Below are 10,246 nucleotides of genomic sequence, written 5' to 3' on the forward strand. Positions count from 1 at the left end.
CGGGTCAACAATCAAGGACTGTAAAATACACTTAAAGCTGCCGACATTACACTAACACGTATACCCTAGTTGGCTACTCAAACATCAAAGTACTGACTGATAACGGTAATCATATCCATTTAACTAACAAAATCAGTCGTTTTGATAGGAATAATTCCAACTGTAAATCCATCCTACAAGTTAATATACGATTTAAAATATATCTACTCTGGGATGTATTGTGACCGTAAGCCTTTTAATTTAGTGTTAAAAACAAGTCGTGGCTATGGAAATGAGCGTCACTAATGTAATGTATTTAATGTGAGAGAAAAAATGCATATCTAAAACTTTTATAGCAATCTTTTGAGGGAAATGTTACACAACGATACAAGGGGAGGCTACTCGTACACATAAAATATGATAAAAATAATGACACAAACAATGTTTCTAGATTTTTGATGGAGGGTGTATGTAACACTGTTTAACTTCAGTTCACTCAGTGGAAACCTGCTAACCTATGTAACACATTATAACAGGGACATTACCTCGAGTAACGACCAGATTAACGTTTCACTGCCTCTGATTGATGAGGCGACGTCAGCTGATGACCCTGTCTGTACGACCAGGAGTCACGGCTCGCTATCACACAAATACGCCCATTACAGCACCACAAACAGGCAGATAAGTAAAATTAATGTCAAATTTGTTGATTTGTAATATCTACCCTTTCCACATTTCCGACATAATTATTCAAAATTTCTTATTTTACAACAGTTACAAAGTGCATCAAACAATGGAACCCAAGTCACTATTCTCTCAATCTCATCATTGTTTATTTGAATTTAAATGGAAATGGACTTCAAGTTTATTTTTATATGGATTCTTAAAGAAACCGGAACAAGAATAAAAGAAAGAAAGAAAGGAAAGAAAGAAAGAACTAGAAACAAGTACATGAGTCAAGATAATATATTCATTTGTCAAAATATTAATAAATACTTGGATAAATTTATATATGAATAAATAAATAAATGTTTTCGGGTATATGTTAGAGATAACCTACAAATGTGGTATGTATTACCCCAGTAAACAACAGACATCAAAACGGTTATATACTTAATTAAGAGAATCGTCCAGACAGTGGGACGGGTGACTACAACAACTATACTGAGTGGTCCAGACAGTGGGACGGTAACTACTACAGTTGTATTGAATGGTCCAGACAGTGGGACGGTCACTTCCGGTATTGTATTGAATGGTCCAGACAGTGAGACGGGTGACTACAACAACTATACTGAGTGGTCCAGACAGTGGGACGGTGACTACTACAGTTGTATTAAATGGTCCAGACAGTGGGACGGTGACTACTACAGTTCTATTAAATGGTCCAGACAGTGGGACGGTGACTACTACAGTTGTATTAAATGGTCCAGACAGTGGGACGGTGACTACTACTGTGCGGAGTGGTTCAGAAAGTATAATGGTGATTACCACTGTACTGAGTGGTCAAAACTGTAAGATGGTAACCTCCACTGCTGTACTGGTCCAGAAAGTGGGATGGTGAAGACTATTGTACAGGATGATCTAGACAGTGGAATTGTGACTACAACTGCACTGACTGGTCCAGATAGTGGAACTGTGATTACAACTGCATTGAGTGGTCCAGACAGTGTGATTATTTACAACTGCATTGAGTGGTCCAGACAGTGTGATTATTTACAACTGCACTTAGTGGTCCAGACAGTGGAAATGTGACTACAAATGCACTGAATGGTCCAGACAGTGGGACGGTGACTTCTACAGTTGTATTAAATGGTCCAGACAGTGGGACGGTGACTTCTACAGTTGTATTAAATGGTGCAGACAGTTGGAAGGTGACTACTACAGTTATATTGAATGGTCAAGACAGTGGGACGGTGACTACAACAACTATACTGAGTGGTCCAGACAGTGGGACGGTGACTGCTACAGTTATGTTGAATGGTCCAAACAGTGGGACGGTGACTACTACAGTTCTATTAAATGGTCCAGACAGTGGGACGGTGACTACTACAGTTGTATTAAATGGTCCAGACAGTGGGACGGTGACTACTACAGTTATGTTGAATGGTCCAATCAGTGGGACGGTGACTACTACAGTTGTATTAAATGGTCCAGACAGTGGGACGGTGACTACTACAGTTGTATTAAATGGTCCAGACAGTGGGACGATGACTACTACAGTTGTATTAAATGGTCCAGACAGTGGGACGGTGACTACTACAGTTGTATTAAATGGTCCAGACAGTGGGACGGTGACTACTACTGTGCGGAGTGGTTCAGAAAGTATAATGGTGATTACCACTGTACTGAGTGGTCAAAACTGTAGGATGGTAACCTCCACTGCTGTACTGGTCCAGAAAGTGGGATGATGAAGACTATTGTACAGGATGATGTAGACAGTGGAATTGTGACTACAACTGCACTGACTGGTCCAGATAGTGGAACTGTAATTACAACTGCACTTAGTGGTCCAGACAGTTACATTGTGACTACAACTGCACTGAGTGGTCCAGACAGTTACATTGGGACTACAACTGCACTTAGTGGTCCAGACAGTGGAAATGTGACTACAAATGCACTGAATGGTCCAGACAGTGGGACGGGTGACTTCTACAGTTGTATTAAATGGTCCAGACAGTTGGAAGGTGACTAATACACTTATATTGAATGGTCCAGACAGTGGGACGGTGACTACAGTGGGGCGGTGACTTCTACAGTTGTATCAAATGGTCCAGGCAGTGGGACGGTGACTTGTATTAAATGGTCCAGACAGTGGGACGATGACTTCTACAGTTGTATTAAATTGTCCAGACAGTGGGACGATGATTTCCGGTATTGTATTGAATGGTTCAGACAGCGAAACGAAACGGTGTCCTCAACTTGTTTTGATCAAAGAAAGGAATTCAAGATGTAGCCGTATTACCGAATCTTTACAGACGAAACGATAAACATTTATATAGTATATCGAAATGTACATAACATAAACCTGCATTATCATAAACAAAATAACACGAATCAAAATTGTGCAAAGGAAGGGCAAACGAAATGGTCGGAACTAAGCTCAAAGAATAAGAGTGATGAAATATGTGATGTAATAACAAGTATATTAAACCAACCAATAGTAAACAACAATAAACAATTTCAAAACAGAAGGACAATGTGTCATTTACGTCCTTTAACTAAAAAATATGAGTGATAGTGATAGTGTTATGCGTTAAATCAGGGCGTAATGATGATGATGATGAGGAGGAGGAGGAGGAGGGAGGGAGGGAGGATGAAGAGGAGGATAGAACAAAAATTTAAGCGTTACATGTACAAGGAAAGATTTTCATCTTAGGCAAGACCATCGCCCAGTAAAGTAGGGTTGGATGATATCAGACGAGTGAACAGTCATTCCGGGTGTATCAACCCAGTCTACATCGTCTGGAATGATGGAGCAGCACCTCATGCTTCACTTGATATATTGTTAGAGGAAGTAGTGGCAAATAAAACAGTTACAGACGCATCACCATAAACCAAGCTAAATCTGCGCCGGTATCACCAAACGTTGATAGCGCAATGCATTTGAGAGATAAAGCTGACTTTTATTCAAAATTTACGAGAATCGTGCCGTATCTTTGAGTGAGTTTAGGACAATTTAGATGATGGTTAATTACATAAATAACTTAACTTGCACTTTACTAATTTCTCTCGGTATTCATGCCGTTGAACATCACTGACACTCCCGGTCGTTCCTATATGCCGGGCATCCTTTAACCGGGCTAAATGTGCGAATATCAATATCATCAATATTAAGTGGCCCAAACAGGCAACGAAACAATAAAGGTTCGGCTAAAAGCTGAGAACTCTTTTAAAATCATCCCAAATAATTACCGTAATCATAATTGTGAAACAAGCTTTCCAAAATTCAACTAAATAGATATAGTGTAAATGTGATAAAGCATTTGTTTGGCAGGCATTATGCTATGCTTTACATAGGTTTCTCTGTTATACATAGGTTCTTCGCTTAAAAAAATGACTTCCGGTCAAACAGTGAAATATGATGAGTTTAACGATATCGTTAGAAACGATATATCTACCCGTGTTTCTTTTACTGATTTTTGATTGCTGTATATGTTATTTCAATCTCTTCTGCGTTTGAGTTTATCGCGTGAACCTGATTTCACTAATTCTATATTTTTTTTTTTTTTTCTTATGGCCTATTTTCTGTGACGGCGTAGTTGGCGTCGTGATTCAGTTTTTAGTGCCTACAATTGCTAACGTTTTTCCATGGCTAGTGTAATTCTTTGGAAGTCTGAGGTACAATTCAACAAAAATTCTGCATGCAATATCACCACAACCTTTATCATCTAAAGGATTAATTCTAATCCACTTTTGTAACAGTAACATCAACAAATCAATTTGGATATAGTTTTAATAAACAGTTTTATTTCACGTTATATATAGACATAATCACTTAATCCTTATTTAGACGGTTTTATGTGTTGTTGTAAAGTTTTGTAATCAGCTCGCTTTAAAAAATAGTAAATACCCGCAAGTCCATCGTTCAATCGACTGATTATATGCAACACATCAATTAGAAAATCGTTCCCTAAATTATGTACATAAAATTCCTATATTCATAAAAAGAGTTTTGGTTTTGCTACGTGGTATGAATAAAACGTCCATCCCCATGTATTTAGAAAAATCATGAAGCATTGAGATATCAACCGATTTTAAATTTCACGACAATCAATATCACCAGAGTCATATATCGCTTTTGATTAGATATAAATTGTGAAGTCGACGTTCATTAAACAATGTTAAACCACTAGAGGAACAAAGCACGGGGAATCAAGACGTTTATCAGGATAATTAAAACTGTTTACATACAAAACACGCACAAAAGCAAAGATTTCTAATCTAAAACAAGATAAATATATTTCATCGATATCTTGTTACGTAGATTGTATGATAGACTTTCATTAGCTGATCGTGTGTACTGTCTTGTTGAACATCACACACAAATCAGTAATGATTATGACATGGCGTCCTCAGGCGGACAAATTTGTCAGCATTTATTCCGGTATATCAAAGGGAGGTAACTCTAAATGAAGATAATAAAATATATCGTTGTATCTCCCACTAAATGAGCTTGTTATATACCATATTCTTTCATTTTCCAACATGTGTAGTAATTAGAGTTTATTTCTAAATAATCTTCTAGGAATCTTTGTAATCAATAAGTCATGATTAGTGGTTTATTTTACGCAGAAACTTCAGTTCATCAGTTATTCACAAGTGCATCATAAAACATTCAATGAACATTAAGCCGATTGGCTACATTACGTTGTGACGTCATAGTGTATATATGTGTATATATATATATATCAGTCTCAGTGACTAACGTTCAAGGCGGTGTACCATATTTAATTGATGGCATAGCAAAAAGCTTTGATTTCTCCTCAGCAAACCATTATTAATCATTAAATAACTATCCGAGAGTGTCCCCGCCCCCGGGCTTTTGTCGTCGATCATGACGTGTAACTCCTAGCGATCAGATCTTAATGTAGAACCATCAATAAGGCATTAAAAGTACTTTTTGTTTTACATCTTTTCAAATGAATTATTCAAACATTTGATGGCATCGCACAATCTGTTCAGCCATTTCTACCCATGTACATGTACCCCGTGACATCGTATGCTCGCGCGTACTCCCGGCAAGGGCTCGAGCCCAGGGATATGAACCAGGAATTCACTAAGGAATTGTCGCGCTTTCTCCTTGTTATTAAGAGTATGACGTTGGTACTTATCCAAAACAACAGCCTAAATTCATAATTGATTAAAAAATCCTTATCATGAAAATAGTGTTATCTGAAGCTGGTGTATCCGTGTCATCATCTTCCCAAACCGGTTCCTCTCACATCCACATACGTCCTTTGTATCAAGAAGATAATACTTAACGATCTCTTCCCTTGTTTTTTTTCCTATTTATTACCTTTATCATTATCAATCTGTACATTCTTCAAGAGAAACGTTTGTTACCAGAATCCAGAATCTACCTCTTAATAAGATTTTAAATTCGCAAATCGTTTCATCCCACACAAGATCCTATTACGAAACGAAAATGCTCTTAGTCTTTTTCTCAAATATTGCCACTGGCCTGCGATAAGAGATCGTTATGGTGAACGGATATTCCCCATGTAAAATATTTAACTGTAGTGATGGAATTTATCTTATCCTATGCTGTAGTATCTATGGAGACATCGCCTCTAAAGTTAACCGTTTCATTTTTCTCTGGTTTTATAGGAGAGTATTGCTTATCATACTGGTCGCCATTTGCGGGCCGCATTATGACGGTCGTTATCAAGCAGTATGCTCACTTTGATGTTTCAGCGGCATATAACATCGGACATGTAAATTCTTCACTAATTAAATTCAGGTCCACCCCTCTTAAGTGTACATCACTCGTTACCGTAATAAATGTGATAATTTCTAATTGAGTTAATGTAATGGTGGCCTATGGGAATATAACTTTATTTGTTTTATTCTTTGTGCAGTAGCGATACGGACGAATTACCACACGGGGGATTTCTATCACGTCCACTCGTCGTCGTTTGTGACTCACGTCACAATGCTGATGCAGAATACTATTTTTTATTGTTTTAAACAAATATGGACTTAGGTGTATTAGCGATCACGATAGTGTCGGGGCCATAAAGGGTCCCTATCATAACCCATACAACACCGGATTCATTTTTTTTATTCCGGATTTTATCATGCATATTAGGATTTCAAGAGAAAAAATGACACAACATTATCTCACCGTCGATTTTATCCCGCTGATCGTCTTCATTTTCATCGAGTCTGTCCTTGCTATCACTCATCAGCCGTTCATTAGAGTACACAGCTTGTTCCATAGGTCTTGATGTCTTTTGACACGGTACATGCCGATTTCCTGCTATGAGTTTTAACACCAATTTTATTTCTCTGGATGGTAACGATAACTTAAGTTCTACTTCAGTAACGTAGTTCAACACTGTAGCGTGTTGTCATAGCAATTAATCTTGTCTCTAAACAGATTACAAATTAACATACATATATGAAAAACGGAAAAGAAGTGACAAAAATTGATTAAACTCTACCATTTTGATCACTTTTATCTTTTGTCGAAATGCAAAGTTTCATTTTATTTTAAAAATCTGTGCTAAATGTTAAAAAATAAATTAATTGCCGGTCAAGTCTAAATCACTAGTTATTTCAAAACTACCAGTCCAAGAGATGAGATTTATGGAATCAAACCTACTAATCGTAGAGTATTCACAACTAGTTTGTTATGATTGAATCCAGCATAGTGATAGCATGACGTCACCTGCCTCGTTTTCATTCCAAGCGGCATGATCGATGCCCCTGACATGGCGAGCAGTGACAGGGTTTCCCCGGCGTTATTTTAAAGCTATGTTTTTCCTTTTTATCGTGTTACGTCTTATCTAGATGTGTGCAAGAGCGACTTAACTCAATCTAACGTCAGAGTGACATATAACAGACCTAAACACACGAAAATATTAAGTATTATTTTACTAGATATGAATTAAGATAGTCCGGTCGACAAAGTGGCCCGGTGTCCGTAGACACGCGGAGGAATACACGCGGGAATGTCGAGGACGCCGACAATGGCTTCTTCTGTCCAACCCAGACTCGCAAACCCAGCGATCTAAGGATTTAACAGACCTATTTAGATGAAATGATACAAGACTACTCTGTTTTGATTGAAGGCTCTTTATAGTGTGATTTTTTCGTCTAATCTAATGTAAACAACACTGCACCGGACCACTAAGCGGCCACGAATCCAACATGCTGTCGAATAGACATTTATTTACATCGATTGTTGGACCTTACTTTTAGCCACCGTATTCTGTTGTGGCTCTGGTAGTCTCGTGAAATGGGTACCTATTTCTCCTATGGTCTACTTTAACCTGATTGGTACATTGTATAAGTCAATCAAATTATTTATTTATGGTTGGTAGAGCGAGATCAGAATATACACATAAAATATCTTTCATTTCACATTATTACACATAACGATGTAACCATTTCATCAATTATGTACTTTGGGTTATGTGGACAGTGCTCAGACATAGTGCAAAGGTATCCGCCGTTAGGTGACACAACAGCACGTGCGGGTTCGCGAGTATGAAAAACTAGTAACAGTCATAAGTGCGTGTCTGTTCGGTAAGCTTTGAATTGCACGGGGACATAGAATATGGTAAAAAGAAGAAGGAAAAAACTCGTGAAGTTGTCACGTCGACAAAACACAGCTCCGGGAGCGTGTTTATACAGCGAATTTCTATTAGAGGCAAGAGTACGTATCGCTTGCGAGGAAGTAACGCGAGGAAACTGACTCCAGTGTTTACAGTCTCCATGGCAATACTGCCATAATTAACCATTTTACACAATGAATAACAATAACACAGCGCACCAACTCAGGCGTATGATTACGTAACGACAGCAAACTGATCAGAAAATGGCTTTTTTATGGTAGTTTGATTTTATCATCGCGGCACAAACGTACTAATTTCTACGTGCATAAATTTTCGCACATTCTAATTAGCATATAGATTGCGGGAAAAAATCTCCTGGTTTTTACTCCTTCGTGCATAAATTGCAGAGAGACACAAGTTTGCCGAGATTGACAGCTACAATGAAGGACTCGCCTTATGGAATTTGGTGAGCTGATCGCATTGCGATCCTACGATAGGTCGAGATTTAGACGAGATAAAACGAGATGAAAGCGCTCAGTGGTCTGGGTGATGAAAAGTCAAAATGATCATTTATATGTAGCAGAATACGGGCTAAGACAGGGAGACCTACCACGTACAGTACACCAGGTCCGTACCTCCCACATAGAAAACATACTACATCGTATATACACATAGCATAAACTTTGAAATATCGCACACGGTAATTCACGTCCGTGTCAAAAATTCATGGAATATATTAGGATAAAAATATAAGATCGACATGTTTATTATAGTTAAACAATTGACGATGTTACTAAACGCTAGAATATATAATGATATTGAATTCAGTAACGAATTGATGTGTTCGATGGTAGCAAGAGCTTCTCGCACAAGGCATCGTGATGTATGACGGTCTTGCATGTCCCTTTGTCCATGCTCTGTCCCTACAATAAAACCGGTGTTCGTGAGCGCTTGAATGCTATCTCTCTGATCGGAACAAGCTCGGCCTAACGCTTTACACCAGCTTCCGATGTTATCTCGCCCTACAAAACAAACGGGTACGATCTAATACTTTTCAGTAACTCATTAAAGTTTCATTTCGATCCCGACACGTTAGTTAAAATTAGCATAATTAAGTCGGGAAATATTCTGTGTTGTATGTATTGGCGGAGGAGTAATACCATACGATACCAGCTCGGAACGGAACAATCATGAATGTTGAATGTGCTTTTCTCGCCACTACATACAGCATGTGTGCAAAACCTCCAACGTAAATCAAACGGAGGACGAGCCACATAAATCAGTTCGTTAATCATAAGCCAGTGTTTTAGAGGATATCTTATTAACAGGCAGCGAGATAAAAGCAAATCGCTACGTTTGATAAACAAGCCAACGTGACACTGACTTTTTTTATCTGGAACAAAAAATCATGTCACTTTCGTTGGTGATCTGTAGATGTGTCAATTATGATAACGCTCGCTAATTAATGAATCCTAAATACAAATAATAACGTGTTTAATATTTATGACAGATCTAGCGACTAAAAAGCATTACTTTGTAGTCATATTTACCGATACAATCTTATTGAACCTATCAGAGGCCAAATAATGCAGAACGCCATTGGAATGTGTTCGTCAAGGATCTAAACGGCGCAAAGCGTTCGAGTAATTAACAATATGCATGGTGTGTGCTGAAACGATTAGGTTTCCTTATCACTCAACCAGTAATTGGTGGTGGTCGTTCTAGGTGTCATAATAGAGACACATAATAATCCATTTAATGTTTATTTATCATATATTTGTTACTAATGACAATATCAGTGAATGTTAGCACCCTGTGATCTGTAAATATTCAGAAGAAAATTAGGATATTTGTAACAATCTGTTTATGAAGTGAAAACATTTAATTTTTCTCCATTTTTAAACATATTGCGGTACACAAAAAATCTCGGCAAACCAAGAAATGAACGTGAAATGTACAGTTAGTCATCCCATCTATATATTTACGTT

The 10,246-nt window shown here is 37.9% G+C and overlaps 1 protein-coding gene across 1 annotated transcript; it reads left to right on the forward strand.

The window, feature by feature from the left end:
- The first annotated feature begins 1,231 nt into the window (after positions 1-1,231).
- LOC132549258 (uncharacterized) lies at positions 1,232-2,387 on the forward strand. Its single transcript, XM_060213175.1, has 2 exons — positions 1,232-1,536; positions 1,709-2,387. The coding sequence occupies exons 1-2, from the start codon at positions 1,232-1,234 to the stop codon at positions 2,385-2,387; spliced, it is 984 nt and encodes a 327-aa protein (XP_060069158.1).
- The last annotated feature ends 7,859 nt before the right edge of the window (positions 2,388-10,246 follow it).

This window comes from Ylistrum balloti, unplaced genomic scaffold (assembly GCF_031769215.1).
Source record: "Ylistrum balloti isolate Yb309-2 unplaced genomic scaffold, AGI_CSIRO_Ybal_v1 Utg370052, whole genome shotgun sequence".
In the NCBI taxonomy this organism is placed as follows: Eukaryota; Metazoa; Mollusca; class Bivalvia; order Pectinida; family Pectinidae; genus Ylistrum; species Ylistrum balloti.

Coding starts and splice junctions, on each gene's coding strand:
- LOC132549258 (XM_060213175.1), top strand. CDS start 1,232: ATGGTCCAGACAGTGAGACGGGTGACTACAACAACTATACTGAGTGGT. Junction 1,537..1,708: donor CTGGTCCAGAAAGTGGGATG/GTGAAGACTATT, acceptor AACTGCACTTAG/TGGTCCAGACAGTGGAAATG.